Source organism: Fistularia commersonii, chromosome 35, assembly GCF_037954325.1.
Source record: "Fistularia commersonii isolate RoL2024-O1a breed Wild chromosome 35, RoL_Fcom_v1.0, whole genome shotgun sequence".
NCBI lineage: Eukaryota > Metazoa > Chordata > Actinopteri > Syngnathiformes > Fistulariidae > Fistularia > Fistularia commersonii.
In genome coordinates, this window is record NC_141318.1 from 991,254 (window position 1) to 1,008,712 (window position 17,459).

A 17,459-nucleotide genomic window follows, 5' to 3' on the forward strand; every position below is an offset into this window, starting at 1 on the left:
TATGCAACCATTCACCCTCTCATTCACGCGTCACATCGAAGCATACAGCAATTTATCCTTTCATTCACGCGTCATGTATAGAAATACAGAAATTCACCCTTCCATTCACGTGTCAGATGTAGAAATACAAAAATTAATCCTTTCATTCACACGTCACATGTAGAAATACAGAAATTCATCCTTTCATTCACACATCATATCACTATGCGACCATTCACCCACTCATTCACGCGTCACATGGAGACATCCAACATTCACTCCTTCATTCAAGCGTCATTTGGGAAAAACAACTATTCATCCTCTCATCCATTCATTATCAAGACATGCAGACATTCATCCTTTCATTCACTTATAGAGAAATTTAACTATTCACGCGTCATATCGAGGCAGAGAGAAATTCATCCTTTCATTCACGCGTCACTGTATAAATACAGAAATGTATCCTTTCATTCAAACACCATATCGCTATGCAACCATTCACCCTCTCATTCACGCGTCATATCAAGGCATACAGATGTTCATTCACAAGTCATGTGTAGAAATACAGAAATTCACCCTCTCATTCACATGTCATATTGATACATACAGAAATTCATCATTATATTCAAGCATCATATGCAGAAATACAGAAATTCATCCTATCATTCAAATACCATATAGACATGTAACCATTCACCCTCTCATTCGCGTGTCACATCGAAGCATACAGAAATTCACCCTCTCATTCACGCGTCATGTGTAGAAATACAGAAATTCATCCTTTCATTCAAACACCATATCGCTATGCAACCATTCACCCTTTCATTCACATGTTCTCCTGAGACATGTGGATATTTATCCGTTCATTCACTTCCATTCATCCTCTCACCTCACATGGATACATGCAGACGTTCACCCTCTCATTCACGCTTCATATCCAAACATTTCATTCACCCTTTCATTCTGGATCATGAGTTGTCCAGGTTCCTCCATGCAGTCCAGCGAGGTGAAGGTGCATGGGTTCCTCAGACCATGAGTCCAGGCTGGTGGAGGTCCTCCGTCAGCCCTGAGCGGACGGACAGTTCCTCGCAGTCGTCCTCGCCCTCCTGCCGGCGTCCGACGCCGCCCCCGACGCCGTCCTCCTCCTCCTCCTCCGCCGCCGCTAACGCGCGGCAGCTGAGGATTAGCGGCGGTAGCGGCACGCTACGCGCTAGCTCCTCCACGTGACGCGCGAACTCCATGGTCTTGAACTGCGTGACCTTGGCGAACTCCAGCGTCTTCACCGAGGTGACGATGGGGATGCGCTTGGCCACCTCGAAGGCGCGCTGCAGCTTCTCCGCCCCCTCGGTGCGGAAGAACGCTTCGATGGCGCCCTCCGTCTTCTTCACGTGGCCGCTCATCATGCAGAGCCGCGCCGCGTTGAGGATCATGGTGAGGAAGAAGGCCGTCAAGCAGACCGCCACGTAGTAGATCCCCAGACCGCTGTGGGTGTAAGCGACCCGCAGGGTGACGGTGTAGTTTCGCCGCACGCCGCCATCGGTGACCACGCAGGTGTAGCGTCCGCGGTCCTCGAAGGAAACGGCGGTGATGTTCAGGACGCCGTTTTCCTGGATCCGCCACCTGCCGCCTGGAGACAGAGCGAGCAAACGCGATCGAACCTTCGTCGTCTTCTTCCGATCGACGGAGGCGTCTCCTACCTTGGTGCTCAAGCGGCAGAGGTCCTTTGGAGGTGTGCCACTCCACGTTTCCATGACGACCGCCGGTCAGGTTGCATTCCATCTGCACGCCGGATCCCTCCTTCGCCACCAGGTGGTTTGCCGTCGCGGTTAGCGACCCGTTCTCCGCTGCTTCTGCCGCCCAAACGCCCAACGGCAGGAGGGCGAGGAGCAACCGTGGAAGGCGGTAAGGCATCGTCATGGTGAAGCCGGCGGAGCGAGCCCGGCCTGCGGAACAGGAAGTGAGAGCGGCGGCGACACGGCGAGGCGGGAAAAACCCCTGGATACGATCTTTTACCTTGAGGTCTTGGTTCAAAAGTGACCTTTGGGACCAAACGCTCGGAGCGACGGCGAATAAAAACGACGGAAGCCGCGACAAAGCGGGAGAAGCTTTTTCTTGGCTCTCCTTCCTCGTTCAGGTGAGTCCAAGGGGGCGGGGCTTGTCCGCTCCGAGGCATTTGATTGGCTCGTTCGTCGTTGTTTTCGCAACAGGTGCACTTTGCAAGGTGAGGTGAATGGGAGGGAACTGAAAGCACAACAAGTGATGCTACGGACGTTTGCCCGCACTGTCATAAGCAAAATCAAGATGATTAAATCTTACTTTCTGATGTTTATTCATTTTTAATCTTGTCTGAAGTGTATTTTCGCCGCATGACTCACCTCACATGTAATCAAGCTACTTGGCGTTACCACGCACGGAGTTCCGGCAGCTGTATCGGCTTCAAAATAAAATAACAATGTCGTCGTTCGTTGCGACGTTTAAGTCGAATCGGAGTTAAATATTCGGCTCATCTTAAACAATCGCCTTTCAACGCTTTATTTTGTTTTTTTAATTTGAATATTGAGCTAAGAATTGACATATGAATCGTCAGATTGACTATTTTTTTTTTAAATAATTGTTTGTCCATACAATTAAATATATGGAGTTACTAAAAAAAATTGAAGTTGTAAAATGCGTAATTTTTAATCAATTTTCGCCTCTGTAAGATATAAATTTTCTCTTTGGTTCTTTAAAATCGAAAGGTGCTGTGAGCTAAGATAGTTTTCTTTTATTTTGAAAATACAAACCGGAAGTTGCGACTTCCTAAACCTCGCGTGCTTGACGCGCTCCCGTTGGTAAAAACAAATGTGACGTGGCTAATCCTCCACCCGTGGGAGAAAAGCGACTATTTCGTCGTGGGGTGTCTAACGGTGTGGGGATGAACGTCAACAAAAACAGAAATAAAATAGAATAAAGTAAACCGCTCGTCGTCGACCTTTTTTGAGGAAAGTTAGCCGTGACGCGAACCGAACTGCTAGCATCTTGCTACTGACAGCTAGACGAGGTGAGTTAGACGTTAGCTTAAAACCGTATGCTGTTTTTAGTTTGATGCTTAGCTTTGCCTTGTGAATTATATTTAAATAACGCTTTTCTCGGTCGTAATCACGAATAAAACACGCCAACTGGTGTTTAGCTAACGTTTATTTTTCTAACTCCGGGCGTTGAAACCGGTATTATGTTACTCACTTAATACCAGCCATTCACTGTGTTAAGTGACTGCACCACTTTTTTTATTATTGATTTAAATTAAAAACAAACCTAGATATGCGTTTGATCTTAATTGAACATGTTCTGCATGGATTTAAAATGTTTGTGTATGTGTGTGTGCAGCGCTGTCCATCTCTTTAAAGAAATGTCCAAATATCTGCTAAACGTTAGCTTCTGCCTGGTGTGTGACGTCACAAACCAGGCTTTAGTTTCATTGTAAAAAATGTCAAATAATAATTTCACGTAAAGATGACAAAACCCAGGAATCTGTGTTTATGACATCGTTTCCTTCTGTTACTGCACCATCAGCTGTTGCTATTACAAAAGATGCACTTCGAAACAGATTGTTGACGGTTCCTCTTGAGGGCAAAACTCATGCGTTTCATCCCTGAAAAAATGAACAAATAAAGGTTACGCAGCTTCTGAGAAGTTCTCCTGTTGGATTCCCACTGGTGTTTTTTTCTGTGTAGAGTCTCCATGCTCTCCCACAGTCCAAACACATGCAAGAAGTTCATGGGAGACCCTATATCAGGGGTGTCAAACATACGGCCCGCGAGGGGATTCGACCAGGCCCGCAGGATCATTTGAAAGTGAAAAAAATGCATAAAAGACAAGGATTTTTTTTTTTTAAATTAAGTGCAATTGGAGAATTTTCTGCTAGGAGGGCGCACTATTTTGGTCAGAGTAGAAGACAATCGGCATCAGTGAGACGGACCACTCAGCAGACGTCATCAATGCACCACCTGCTGCTTGTTATGACGTTGTTTCCACCCTGTTCTCCACCTCCTGCTACGCCCTCATTAGCCAAAATGTCGTTATCAAAACAGAAAAGTAGTTAAAGAGTGTCGAATTTTCAAAGAAAAATTGACTGCGTCAACCTTTGTGCTCGGCGTGTTTGCAACAAGTTTCGGTATTTAAAGAATATAATATTCGGCGCCACGACGAGACTCATCACAGTGAAAAATATGACAGCTTGCAAGGAAACTGAGAAGAGATGAGATCATTGAATTGCTGGCAGGTCTGAGGAAACAGCGTCCACTTTCACCCAGAGCTGAGGAATCAGTGAAGCAGCGGTAAAAGACAGCTAGCTAATTGCTAGTTAAAATGTGCAATTTAAAGTTAAGTCAGCAGCTTCACTACAAACTAGTATGATGGAATTCTACTGTTCATGCAACTCCATACATTTTCAGTATGTATTGTGTGTGTTTGCATGTTTCATGGATGAAGTTTACACATTTACAGGTGAATATTATCATCCTTACACATTTAATAGCACTCTTTTTAGTTTGTAAGGTGTAGGCAGGGATTCAATTTAGATTTTATATGCACATGTGGAAATGGTTTAAAAGTCCCTTTCTTTATAAGTCTCATTTAATCTTAAAGTGCATTACTATATTCTTCAATACCAATTACTCGTTAAAGTTTTGTGCCTTTGTACGATCAGTGGGATCACATGATCACATGATTGTAATGTAAACATGTGAATGATAAAAGTAAATTGCACTTTTGTCTAAGGAAATATGAGGTGTTTCACGAAATGTTTTGTAAAGGGTTGGTCATTAAATTCCAAGACTTTCCTCATGTCCTTGTACTTCTTTACACCAAAACAGAGGAAAGACATGATATTTTGGTTATTTATTGTTGAATACGCTATTATTTTAACGGTCCGGCCCTCTTGACATCTACCCAGTCCGTATGTGGCCTCCATGAGAAATAAGTTTGACACCCCTGCCCGATATTGTCTGGACGTGCGGACGCTCATTTGACTCCTCCGACGCCGCAGGTATGTTCTAAGGCGCCAAGATGTCGGACAGCGAAGCCGCCGCAGCCGAGGAGCCCCGGACGCAGGGAGGATCCACGCCGGACAGCTCCACGGACGTGGCCCCCACACGGAAAGCCAGGAGGAGGCCCGACGCCAAGCCGGAGGCCGACGTAGAGGCGACGGCTAAAGAGCAGGAGCAGCCGGAGGTAACGGAGGGAGTGGACGGAAACAGGAGCGATGGGCGCTACGAGGGGGCGAAGGGTGAAGGGACGAGTGGAGGAGGAGAAAGTCTGGTTGCTGATTGGGAGTTTTTAGGATCGTTGGTTTTAAAAAGACAAGAAATTGACAAACGAATGGCTTCGTGAGCAGGTAAATGAAACGGGGAAATACTGTATTTTCACGACCAGAAGGCGCCCACGCTTCCTATTTTAATGTTCTGATGCTAGTCGTCCATGTTAGTGATGTAGCTGGGCTGGTGTGTGTGTGTGTGTGTGATGTGTTTGTTGCAGTAGAAGCGGAAGATGGACAGCGTTTCATTATAATCCGCTGGAAGTTTCCTTGCTCCCGTTTCATGAAACCAAAGCACCGAGACGGACCTCCTCGGAAATGCTCGGTTTTCGTTTCTTCCGCCAGCGTTAGCGCTTTTAGTCGAACGGCGTCCGTCCAATCGCTTCTCCCGCTCGTTCTTCGCCCGATGATCCGCCACATACAACACATACCTGTTGTTTTAGATACAATCGACAATCACTTCCCCCTTTAACGTTCTCATGGTGTTCTCTACTACGTCGGCTTTACAACAACACACACACACACACATACAGGGTGCGCTGAACATTTTGAAGAAAATCTAAGACTTTTATGTGCGTCTTCTACTCATGAAAATACAGTATTTAAAAATAATACATGCAGTCTGAAGTAATGCCTTTCCATGGTGACGTTAGTAAAGCTGTTGTTATTAATTCCATTTCCTGAATTTGACCTGAATCGCACAGGTGACGGTCGATACTGTGTTAGATGTAAACATCCGGGTGTTCGAGGCCGCGTGCACGGGAGCTACACAACTCTTTTGAAATTTAAAATGAATGAATACGGTATATAAGGTCATTTTTCTGCCTTTATGCTATGAATAAACAAAATATGTGTCGCAATTTTTTGAAACAACTGCAAAGAAAGCAAAATGAGATTTCCGCATGCAACAAAACAGTTTGAATTCAAACGACAGACGTTGGGTTGGCGGTTACTTTTAAGCGAAATACTCGACGTCTATTTGACCTTGTATTTATGAACTTAAATTATCCAGCGGCAGCAAAACAAAAACCCCGTGCACCGTCATCCTTTTACTGGCGCTTATTAAGAACGACAAGTATTCTATCCAGACGCGACGAGATCGCCGTAATCTTCAAAATCAAAATGACATTTTTGAAAAAAAAACAAACAAACAATAAAACCCGTTTGAATCAAATCCTCGCCCTGGCAGGTGTCCGGCGGGTCGGCGGTGGCTCAGGGCGGATGGGGCTACTGGGGCAGCTGGGGCAAATCCATCCTGACCTCGGCCTCGGCCACCGTGGCCACCGTGGGTGAGTCCACCTTCACGTCCGGCGGGGGGGGGGGGGGGGAGGGGACGCGGCGGATCGCGGTCCGAACCATCTCCGTCCCCGTCCTCCAGGCCAGGGCCTCACCCAGGTGATGGAGAAGGCGGAGACGTCTCTGGGGATCCCCGGCCCCGCCCAGCTGTCGGCAGCGACGGCGGGCGAGGAAGAGGAAGGTAAAACAGCCGGTGGATCGGCCCGTGGCGCCCGCGGGACCTTCGCGTCTTAACCTTTGGATCCTCGTCCCGGCAGGTGGGAGCGGCGAGGCGGCGGACGGGTCGGAGCGGGACGGCTCGTCGGCCGTGGGCGGCGCCATGGGGATGCTGACGTCGCTAAGCAGCGTCGTCCAGAGCACGGTAAGCGGAGATGTTAGCGCGTTAGCTCGCAGCCGGAAGCGTGGAGTCCGCGCGTTCTCCTCGTGTCGGCGTGGAGTTCACGTGATGGAGGGTCACCGGAGACACCGACGTGTCCATAAACTCAAATACGCTAAACTGAAAAAAAAACTCTAAACCGGGACAGTCGTGGGCTAACGTTGATATTCAGATATAACAATGAACCTCTGCTTATGGACCCGTCACGCTCTGCTTAAAAACTGAATTTGGAACAAACAAAGCTTCATATTAATGCCATATAACCATGAAACCAAACCTTTTTTCTTCTCTTCTACTTTCTGGCTCCTCTGAGTCATGTCCATGGGGTTCGTAGTGGCGTCTGATGTTCTACTCCTCGGTTTGAACCACGTTGACGCCCCTTTTTCCGAAGGCTAGCACCATTAGCATAAGCTCGCTATGACTTTCAACTTGCAAAATGCATATTTTATTGCCTGTTTATATATTGTATAGTTATTTCATTGCCTATCTGTATATTTTATATATATTGTCTATTTTATACAGTTTTATATTTGTATTGTCCAGAACTACAGATGGAAATTAGCTATAATCTGGTACAAACATCTCTGCCTCTGTGCGTAATGTATTTGTACACTGTCCTAATAAACTTCTAAACAAACAAACTACTGTCAACAGAGATGAGGGCGTTGATGGGTTCTGTTGTGGTTTTCCTGCTAAAACACCAGCAGAGCATTCTGGGATTTGTAGTATCAGAGGTGCATGTGCTGAAGGCTAGAAGAGCAGCAGGCTAGCTCCAAGAGTCATTGGGTTTGGCTTCGTGGTCCAAATATAATCACACTGCGGGCCGGAGTTTGACACTTAAGCTCCATATGGGTGTCAAGGGGTGTCAAACGTACGGCCGGCGGGCCGGTACCGGCCCACCAGGGGGTCCGATCCGGGCCATGGAATAAATTAAATTTGAAAATATTCATAAAAATCATGAACTACTACTTTAAATAAAAATGCTAGGGTTGCATTGTTTTAGCTAGTGTGTTAGCAACAACTTTATGTGACTCACAACTTCCACAGATGGCAGCAACGCAGCTTCCGGGTCTGTAAATAGCATTTTTACTTCTTGTTAGAAATGTACATCGGCAAGATGTCGTCCTCAAAAAAGACAAAAGCGGACATGGAGTGTCGGGTTTTATGAGGAAAATGGACCATTTTTTATTTGTTCGCTGAGGTTGATAAGAAACCTGCGTGCTCGGTGTGGTGAAAAATACAACCCGATGCACGGAGAACTGAGGTATAGTGCTGTTGAGATTGTGCTAGCATAGCGCCGCATAGACAGATTTGTATAATTTTAGGGTAGTTAGAGAGATTTTAGGGAAGTTAGGTTAGCCTGAGACCAGATGATATGCAATATAAAACGGCATCAAGGTAGGACTTTGCAGCTTCTAGTGATAGCGCCTTCCTGATATGTGGAAAGTTCAAAATGTTAAACTTCAAGCCATTACAGGTCTTTTTAGTATGATTTTTAATACTAAGTAAAGGGTCCAATATGACACCTAGATATTTGACCTCCTATGGTTATTCACTTGAATATTTGATAAGATAAGAACAACTTTATTAATCCCGAAGGACATTGTTGTGCCAGAGTTACAGAAAATATAACAGTAATAAATAATAAAAAGAAAAAGGCAGAATTTGAAATAAAAATAAACTATAAAGTGTCTCAGTGAAACTATAAAGTGTCTTAGTAACAAGTGAGGTAAGGAGTGCACAATAGTATGATAAAAGGAAAAAATGTAGCGTAGCTGTCATGAAATGACATATTGCACAGTTTTTGTTTGGGAGGACATTCTGAGTTTTCACTTTCACACAGCGAGTTTTCATCCAGGATGACCGATCCCTTCGCTTCTGAAAGACAGTCGGGGTTCAAAACAACGAAGTCACCATGTGCGGCGTGGCGTCCCTCAGGGCGTCCCTTCGCACTTTCAACCACTTTGCATTATTCTAACAAATCAAACGTCTCCGAGCAGCATCGAGATGATGTTCGAAATGACGTCCACCCCCTCCGCAGGGTAAGACGGTGATCACGGGCGGCCTGGACGCTCTGGAGTTCATCGGGAAGAAGACCATGGACGTGATCGCCGAGGGCGACCCGGGCTTCAAGAAAACCAAAGGCCTGATGAGCAGGAACTCCACCCTGTCTCAGGTGGGCGCCGGAGAGGTGACGGGAAAGAAAACGGCGTGTCGGGTTGTCACCTTCTCCCTCGCCGCCCGTCTCAGGTGTTGAGGGAGGCGAAGGAGCGCGAGGAGCTGCAGACGGCGGAGCAGGAGGCGTCGGACTCGGAGAAGAAGGCGGTGGCTCACTACGGGATGCTGTTTGATGAGTACCAGGGCCTGTCGCACCTGGAGGCTCTGGAGATTCTGTCTCGGGAGAGCGAATCCAAGGTTTGTCTTCTTCTTCTTCTTCTCTGCGACGCGTCCTCCTGGCGTTGAGGCCGACATTGCGGCGGTGGTCCGGTGTCCCCGCAGGTGAAGTCGGTGCTGATGACTCTGTCTGGAGAGGAGCTGCGGGACCTCCGGGGGGAGCTGGATCAGATCAAGGACTCCTTCTCGCTGGTGGAGTTCGAGGACGAGGACGTGGACGAGGGCAGAGGTGGGGAGATCTGGAGGAGGAGACCCGCTGGGGGTTCGGACGCCCGTCCCACCTTGTCGTTTTGCACTTTTTTTTAACCTCCAGACAAAGACGGCGGCGACTTTGAGAGGGAGTTAACGGAAGCCCTGCAGGGTCTGAGTGTGTCTGCGACGGCGGAGAAGCTCACCAAGGTACCGAAAGAAACGCAGAACGTGACCTTCTCCATCTCCCTCCAGAGCCGGGCTGGTGACGTGCACGAACGATGTATTACGACTGATACCGGTAGCGCTAACAGCTACATGCTAACGGCCGAAACGATAACAATGAGTCGCTGGTAAAGAAGTAACAATGGAGGACGCCTGGGGTGAAGATGCGGCAGGTCCAGCCTCGCCGCCGGGGGAGAAGATGCGAGGTCATGAAGGGCCGCATAGCTTGGTGCTAGGCTAACGCTAGCCAGATGCTAGATGATGTTGTGAAACAGACACGTGCACCGTCGTGGAGAGAAGTCCATTAATTTGACTGACGCGCTCGATCAAAATCTTGGAAAAACTGCGCTAATCTTGAGAATATAAAGCAGTTCTTCCCTCCCGGGCTTCAGGTATTGATCCTCTTGTCCTCACAACAGGCCTGCAAGAACGTCTGCAGCCAGATCACAGACATGACCAGACCTCAGGAGGACCAGCAGCAGGAGGAACTTCATGATGATGAGGAGGAGAAGGACCACGTCAAGCCATCGCTCTCGGTGGAGGTGCTGCGACTCTCTCGTGTCGATCATTCCAGAAAGTCTGCGCTGAAGAATCACGTTTACGTCACAAACGATTGACGGAAAAGAGATTTTAAAATGCTTTTTTTTCTTTATTTTCCCTCCACATTCACCCAGATAACCATCCGGTTGACAGAGAAAGAAAAAGAATTCACACTTTGCGCAGTTCCCATATTGTCCACTAGAGGGCGCTCTGTTGCTGTCGCATTGATCCAGAATCACTCTGTGTGTGTGTGTGTGTGTGTGTGTGTGTTGCAGGAGGTGAACGCGGCCGCCATCAGGAGTCTGGCCGAGCTGACGGCGCGGTCCATCGAGCTCTTCCACAAATTGGCCGAGATGATCCTCTTCTCCAATGGCAGCGCGGCGCCGGGCGTCCTGTCGCAGTAAGGCTCCGCCCCCGCGGGGGTGATTGACAGCCGGGGTGGCTCCGCCCCTCGCCGTCTTGTGTTTTTGTTTGGTTTTAATTTCCCTCCTGTCCACAGGCTCGCCGTCGTACTGTGCAGAGAAATCTCGCTGCTTTCCAAGAAGTTCACCTCCTGCCTGACGGCGGCGGGGGTGAGTGTGACGGCCCGCCGCGCCGCGCGGCAATCACACACACCTTTAGTGCAACTCCCACCGCTTTAGATCTTCTTTTGTGCAAATTAATTCAGATATTATTTCTATTTCATTGTAATTGCCAACGTTCAATCACGTCTGTCATACCAGAGTAAATGCAGATTCATAGAATACAAACAGTTTAACAATAAATAAGAAATAAGACCAACCGAAGGAAATTGTTGGCCCACAGTTTCAAGTAAAACATAACAATAATAAATAATAGTAGAAAATTGTATAAACAATTAGAAAAAAAAAAGGCCGTGGGGGAGAATAAGAAATACAAATAAAACTATAAAGTGTCTAAGTAACAAGTCAAGGCTATAAAGTTAATAATTTTTTCCCAATATTGGGCCGTGTGTGTGTGTGTGTGTGTGTGTGTGTGTGTGTGTGTGTGTGTGTGTGTGTGTGTGTGTGTGTGTGTGTGTGTGTGTGTGTGTGTGTGTGTCCTCACCTGGCTGTCAATCAAAACTTCACCCCGATGCTTTTTTTTCTGTTTTTCTTTGCAGACAAATGAGAAGGGAGACGTCCTAAACCCACTGATAACAGGAGTCTTTCTGGAGGTGTGTACCATGTCCACACACACACACACACACACATACGCTTTTGCTATCAATGTCCTCAAAAGTCCAAAGTGGTGTGTTTTGAAGAAAATGTGCGCTATTAGTTTTTCAGAGCAATGCTAACGTGCTACGTTCCTCCTCCTCCCTCCTTCACAGGCGTCCAACAGTGCCTCCTACATCCAGGACGCGTTCCAGCTCCTGATGCCCATCCTGGAGATCTCCCACATCGAGCGAAGGGCCGGCTCGGAGCCGACGCCTCGCTCGAACTGAAAAAAAAAAAAATAAAAATAAGCCTCCATCAGCTCCTGCCCGGAGCTCGGCTCAGGACAAAACCAATTTCACGCCTGGAGGGAAATGTTTCCTTTTTTTTTTTTTTTTTTTTTTTTTTTTTATTACTGAACAGTGTTAAATTTGTATTTGATGCAAACAGCGGGAGGAAAGTGTTGAAGAAGGTCCCGATCCAACAGAAGCCGTTATTCGGTGATGAACTGTTGGTCCGTCCTCCGCCAGGCCGGTGGAACACACCAGTATGTTTTTAATGTCCTCCACAAGATGCCATATAATGAATTTTAAATAAATACAACAATAACTGGTGTTTTTTTGTGGATATGTGCTGTTATAATATCTATGATATATTGATTCTAAGTGTCGCTGTCATCCTTTTTCCTCATTATTATTTACAACCCTTATCCTTCAGTCAGGCTGTCATATAAAGACGTGCAACGCGACACGCAAAGACACACTTTATCACCGATTCTGCTCATAATTTTTATGGGCAGATTTTTTTAGGTACATCCAGGGCGTCGAGGGGATCCGGTTTGTCGACCGTGGCGCTCGACGGGAAACGGATGGAGCTGAGCCCGAAGGCGAAGCTCTCAATTTAGCGGCGGATCTTTGTTCCCACCCTCATATATATGGTCACGAGCTGTGGGTAGCGACCCAAACAACCTGGGGACGCCTTGGGGTTCCCCCAGAAGAGCTGGACCATGTGGCTGTTGCCTCTGCGACCTCACTTCAGTGAAGCAGCGAAAGATGGATGCATGGATAGTAAAGACACACAACCATTCACACATTTTTTAGACATCATTCCCATGACAGAGACAACCATTGACTACTTCACTCACGCATCATACAGACACATACAACGATTCACTCTCTCATACATGGAGTAAACGCAAAAAAACAACAGAAACTGCTTTTTTTAGGTAAAACGTGAAAGATTTTTTTGAACTAACAATTCAAAACAGTGCATGTTGCAGCTTTGAGTCCTCCCGTCCGCTAGGTGGCGCTGTTGAGCAATGTACCCACTAACGTTCACCTGCCAATTAACACGAAGAAAGCGCAAAGGAGAAGAAGAAGTCAGCGCCTCGGCGAGCTAGCTTGGCAGGTTCCAGCGAGGATATTCTTAGGTAAAAAAAAAAGCGCTTTCGGGTGTTTTTTACGTCTTTCCTGGCGGTGTCGTTCGCAACCGAGCCCTTTTCTGCGGGCCAAAGTCGAACGCGGGAGGGTTTAATTCAAAAAAATGGCGGCTAGCGCTACGGTTGAGCAGCCCGGCTGCGCTAGCAGACGTTAGCTTCTCCTTGCTAATCGCTACGCTATGTTGGGAGTGCGTCGCTCACAGGGCAACGTCGCTAAATAGCATTTAATTCTGGAAATTTTGCAGGATTATCTCAGGCGGATCAATATATTTAGGGGGTGGAATAACAGGAATGACGGCCGCGTCTTCGTAAACAGACGCGTCCCCGCTGTTAGCGGTGCCACTTAGCAAGCATGCTAGGAACTGTAAACAAGCGCCTGTGTGTGTTGAGAGATATAACGTGTGCGGTGGCGGGTTCGGTGCGTTTAAACGCGACAGTCACGCAATTCCTGGCTTTTTAAAGAGAAATGCGTGCTCCACCCTCTCTATTTCTGCACAAAGAAAAGTGTACGTTGCTTTGAATTCTGAGGAGGTGCAATGAGAGTTCAAAGTCTAACTTAACAGAATGCAACTTTCCTGCCGGTGCTGCGTTCACGGCCCCGGAAATATCACACTTTATTGTTTCTGCACTGTTTCTCCTGTGGGGTGTGTTTGAAAATCACCTGACACTGCTCGAGGAAGCGTTTGCGGGATTAGACGAGAAGGCTGATGCGACGCACCGGCTCAGAAGGGTTTGGATGGACGGGTCAAGGGTGATCTTGCAACCGGACCGTCAGCGGGAGGTGGTTTTGGAGCTCTGTCCAGCTCTTCTGGTGGACTCCCCAAGCCAGCTGCAAGACCTAGACCCCCCCAGTGCAGCCTGGATCTTCTCCTCCAGGGAGGCCGAACCTTCTTGTGTGGCGCCTCTGATTTAAAATCAATAAAGGGGCAGCCTGGTTGACATGGCGGGGAAGAAACCTGAGGTTCTTCTATAAGGTTTTAAAAGATCGGCAGAGAAACCGCCGCGTTTCAAGTTCAAAAGCCTTGGAGATGAGATGAGATGAGAACAACTTTATTAATCCTGAAGGAGTTTCAAGTAAAAAACACAATAGTAATAGATAATAGTAGAAAGGAGGAAGAATAAGAAATATAATGAAATATGAATTGTCTAACTGTTAGCAGTCGCTACAAAGATTGTACCCGACCTTCTCCTCCGTGATCCTAACTTCTCCTCGTCCTCCTCCAGATTTCGCGGTTCCTCGTCTCGCCGCCCCTCCGTCGTCGCCCGCCACCAGCGCCGCAGGACCGTCGGGGTCGTAGTTTTTTTTTTTTTTCCCTCCCCCTTGACCCGCCGCCATGCCAGCTGCTCTCACAGACTCCAGCCAGATCATCTGTGAGGTCTGGGCCAGCAACGTGGAGGAGGAGATGAGGAAGATCCGGCAGATTATCCAGAGCTACAACTACATCGCCATGGTGAGAAGAAGGTGGGGGGGGGTCACCGGGCCGGACGGAGCGAAGCGTAACCCCGGCGATGTGTCTCCCGCCATCAGGACACGGAGTTCCCCGGCGTGGTCGTCCGGCCCATCGGCGAGTTCCGCAGCACGGTGGACTACCAGTACCAGCTGCTGCGCTGCAACGTGGACCTTCTGAAGATCATCCAGCTGGGCCTCACCTTCATGAACGAGGACGGCGACTACCCTCCCGGCACCACCACCTGGCAGTTCAACTTCAAGTTCAACCTCACGTAAGCCTGACCCTCCTCCTCCTGCTGCTTCTTCTTCTCTTTCCTCATCACCACATCACACAGATGAAGAAGGTCAGGGTCCACCATCTCACACCCAGATGTCCTGATGAACTGCTCGTCCGCAGGAGGAGGAGGGAGGGCTTTCAATTCATTCCCTCTTAAATTCAGTCCTTGTATTTGAGGAGAAACGGTGGTTCCTAACACTCGGGTGGGTTCATTGTGTCGGGTCTCCTCGATGGGGCGCGAGATGTTCTCCTGATAGCTTCTCCGGCCTTCCTCCGCCGACTGACTCCTGAAACCTCTTCCCGTCGCAGAGAGGACATGTACTCCCAGGACTCCATCGACCTGCTGCAGAACTCGGGCCTGCAGTTCAAGAAGCACGAAGAAGAAGGCATCGACACGCTCTACTTCGCCGAGCTCCTCATGACCTCCGGCCTGGTCCTCTGCGAGAACGTCAAGTGGCTCTCCTTCCACAGGTGGGTTCCGTCTGGAGCGCGAAAGGAGAAACCTCGAAGAGGGCCGTCCTTCCTCCTCGGACGTCTCAGAACTTGAAATGTTTCTGACCGGCCCTCAGCGGCTACGACTTCGGCTACCTGGTGAAGCTGCTGACGGACGCCCGGCTCCCCGAGGAGGAGCACGAGTTCTTCCAGATCCTCAACCTGTTCTTCCCCGCCATCTACGACGTGAAGTACCTGATGAAGAGCTGCAAGAACCTGAAGGTAAAGCCTGGGAGGCCTCCACCGAGGGGACGTCAGATGGAGAACGTTCTGCAGCTCAGCAGGTCTGAACCCATTCTGTGTGTGTGTGTGTGTGTGTGTGTGTGTGTGTGTGTGCGTGCGTGTGTGTGTGTGTGTGTGTGTCAGGGAGGTCTACAGGAAGTGGCCGACCAGCTGGAGCTGAAGAGGATCGGACGGCAGCACCAGGCCGGGTCGGACTCGCTCCTCACCGGCATGGCCTTCTTCAGGATGAAAGAGGTACCGAGACCCGAACTCTGTCCTGATTGGTTGGGAGGCGGAGCCAGCTCTGGAAGCAGCTTGACCCGAGTTTGGGGGCGGAGCTTCGGGAAGGGCGATCTGGGGCTTTTGTCGGCACTCTGGAGGGGCGGAGCTGTGAAATCGGAACTCTGGTTGGTGCTGTGGGGGGGAGCTTTGGTATTGACCCTCAGGGAGGCGGAGCTATGGTAGTGGAACAGGGAGGCGGAGCTACGGTATTGGAACAGGGAGGCGGAGCTACTTTATTGGCACTCAGGGAGGCGGAGCTTTGGTATTGGCCCTCTTGGAGGCGGAGCTTTGATATTGGCACTCAGGGAGGCGGAGCTTTGGTATGGGCTCTCAGGGAGGCGGAGCTACTTCATGGGCACTCAGGGAGGCGGAGCTTTGGTATTGGCACTCAGGGAGGCGGAGCTTTGGTATTGGCTCTCAGGGAGGCGGAGCTACTTTATCGGCACTCAGGGGGGCGGAGCTACTTTATTGGCACTCAGGGAGGCGGAGCTTTGGTATTGGCTCTCAGGGAGGCGGAGCTTTGGTTTCGGCCCTCTGGAGGCGGAGCTGTAGAATTCCTCAATTCCGGCACAACTCAACTGGACCTGTTGTCTTCCTGCTGCAGGCACCTCTGCTTCTCCAGAACCTGCTTTAGCAGATGCTAAAAACATGACGTCAAACAAGGCGATCGTGCTCCACGCGAGAATCAGACCAGCCATTTTCAGATGGTAGCATAGCTGCTAGCATGTTGCCCTCCTGGGACAAGAAGCCGCCAAAGGATCTCCGTACACGACAGTAAAAATCCCTTCTTTTCCCTCTCAGCTGTTCTTCGAAGACAACATCGACGACGCCAAGTACTGCGGGAGGCTGTACGGCCTGGGCTCGGGTTCCAGCCAGCCGCAGAACGGCATCTCCAGCTCGGGTCCGGAGGAGACCAACAACAAGCACTGACGGCGACGACGACTCTCCAAGTGGGAACTGCACTTGTTTTAAAACCCGACCAGCAGAGATTCAACGCTCACACACACACACACACACACACACACACACACACACACACACACACAATCCCTGGACAAGATGAAAGAGGAAGAAAAAAAAAAAAGGGGGTTCCTTTCGACGTCGCTTCCGAAAGTCGAAGTGACGGCGGCGGCCGCGTCGGCGCCCGGCAGGTGGAATGTTTCGTTTTAGCGGCTTTTACCGGGTATGACGTTTATTCAGGACTCTTTTTTTTTTTCTTTATTTTTTTTAAGTTCGTCATTGTTACAGCGTCACCCCTCCCTCCCCCCAAACGGGACCAGCTCCTGAACCCCAAAACTGTGACTTGAGACCAAAACCCTTCGAACTGTCGCTCTCACCAGCGGGGACGCGCTTCTTCTTGCAGGGATCCATTTTTTTTTTTTTTTTTTTTTTTTTTTTTATAATTTTATTTTTAAGCCAATGCTGGACGGGCCTGTAAATTAAAAAAAAAAAAAAAAAAAAAAAACAAAAACAAAACAAATGCATTTTTTTTTTTTTTTTGGACGGAAATAAAAAAAAAAAACCTTTTAGCTATTTTCCCCCCCGACCGGAGGGAGGATTTTAAAAAAGCAAACCGGCGAGCGGCGCCCTGCATGTCCCCCCTCCTCGCCCTAAAAACTACTGTGGTTCTGTATAGTTCACTCGCCAAGCCAAACTCTTCGTCCTCCTCGTTGTGGTTGCTGTTGTTTTTACATCCTACCTTGTTTTAAAAACGTTGTATATTAAATTGTTTTGTATTTTCAATGTAAAAAAAACTGAAAAATGAAAAAAAAAAAAAACTGAAAAATGAAGTTTTCTGGTCTTTCGCCGAGGTTCTGGTCCGAGGTCCGGCTCCACGGGTGGAACGCTCAGG

At 48.5% G+C, this 17,459-nt stretch overlaps 3 protein-coding genes across 5 annotated transcripts; 2 read left to right on the forward strand and 1 right to left on the reverse strand.

Annotated features, from left to right (window-relative positions):
• Positions 1-863: 863 nt before the first annotated feature.
• On the reverse strand, positions 864-2,109 carry LOC147213687 (microfibril-associated glycoprotein 3-like). Of its 2 annotated transcripts, XM_086142946.1 has the most exons (4): positions 1,993-2,031; positions 1,870-1,922; positions 1,677-1,771; positions 864-1,606 (listed from the first exon to the last, which is right to left on the reverse strand). In XM_086142946.1, the coding sequence occupies exons 3-4, from the start codon at positions 1,756-1,758 to the stop codon at positions 1,005-1,007; spliced, it is 684 nt and encodes a 227-aa protein (XP_085999072.1). In that variant the 5' UTR covers positions 1,759-1,771; positions 1,870-1,922; positions 1,993-2,031; the 3' UTR covers positions 864-1,004. The 2 variants fall into 2 exon arrangements, with proteins under 2 accessions (XP_085999072.1, XP_085999071.1); XM_086142945.1 differs by having other exon boundaries at positions 1,677-1,922; positions 1,993-2,109.
• Positions 1,991-11,799, forward strand: fam114a2 (family with sequence similarity 114 member A2). Of its 2 annotated transcripts, none has more exons than XM_086142944.1 (14): positions 1,991-2,113; positions 5,006-5,190; positions 6,462-6,561; positions 6,651-6,749; positions 6,826-6,929; positions 8,986-9,120; positions 9,195-9,359; positions 9,444-9,567; positions 9,652-9,737; positions 10,172-10,294; positions 10,568-10,692; positions 10,792-10,864; positions 11,413-11,466; positions 11,623-11,799. In XM_086142944.1, exons 2-14 carry the CDS (start codon positions 5,026-5,028, stop codon positions 11,734-11,736), a joined length of 1,467 nt encoding a protein of 488 aa, XP_085999070.1. In that variant the 5' UTR covers positions 1,991-2,113; positions 5,006-5,025; the 3' UTR covers positions 11,737-11,799. The 2 variants fall into 2 exon arrangements, with proteins under 2 accessions (XP_085999070.1, XP_085999069.1); XM_086142943.1 differs by lacking the exon at positions 1,991-2,113 and adding an exon at positions 2,795-3,019.
• A 1,002-nt stretch (positions 11,800-12,801) lies between these two features.
• Positions 12,802-17,397, forward strand: cnot8 (CCR4-NOT transcription complex, subunit 8). The gene is made up of 7 exons (XM_086142644.1): positions 12,802-12,875; positions 14,109-14,335; positions 14,413-14,606; positions 14,921-15,082; positions 15,181-15,325; positions 15,470-15,580; positions 16,409-17,397. Exons 2-7 carry the CDS (start codon positions 14,219-14,221, stop codon positions 16,535-16,537), a joined length of 858 nt encoding a protein of 285 aa, XP_085998770.1. The 5' UTR covers positions 12,802-12,875; positions 14,109-14,218; the 3' UTR covers positions 16,538-17,397.
• Positions 17,398-17,459: the final 62 nt, after the last annotated feature.

What these genes read in the sequence shown, in the direction of transcription:
- fam114a2 (XM_086142944.1), top strand. Translation starts at nt 5,026, where the DNA reads ATGTCGGACAGCGAAGCCGCCGCAGCCGAGGAGCCCCGGACGCAGGGA. An exon ending in AAGAGCAGGAGCAGCCGGAG is followed by an intron (nt 5,191 to 6,461) that starts GTAACGGAGGGA and finishes TCGCCCTGGCAG; the next exon opens with GTGTCCGGCGGGTCGGCGGT. An exon ending in AGCCATCGCTCTCGGTGGAG is followed by an intron (nt 10,295 to 10,567) that starts GTGCTGCGACTC and finishes TGTGTGTTGCAG; the next exon opens with GAGGTGAACGCGGCCGCCAT.
- LOC147213687 (XM_086142945.1), bottom strand. Translation starts at nt 1,896, where the DNA reads ATGACGATGCCTTACCGCCTTCCACGGTTGCTCCTCGCCCTCCTGCCG. An exon ending in TCTGCCGCTTGAGCACCAAG is followed by an intron (nt 1,607 to 1,676) that starts GTAGGAGACGCC and finishes CTCTGTCTCCAG; the next exon opens with GCGGCAGGTGGCGGATCCAG.
- cnot8 (XM_086142644.1), top strand. Translation starts at nt 14,219, where the DNA reads ATGCCAGCTGCTCTCACAGACTCCAGCCAGATCATCTGTGAGGTCTGG. An exon ending in GCTACAACTACATCGCCATG is followed by an intron (nt 14,336 to 14,412) that starts GTGAGAAGAAGG and finishes TCCCGCCATCAG; the next exon opens with GACACGGAGTTCCCCGGCGT. An exon ending in AGAGCTGCAAGAACCTGAAG is followed by an intron (nt 15,326 to 15,469) that starts GTAAAGCCTGGG and finishes TGTGTGTGTCAG; the next exon opens with GGAGGTCTACAGGAAGTGGC.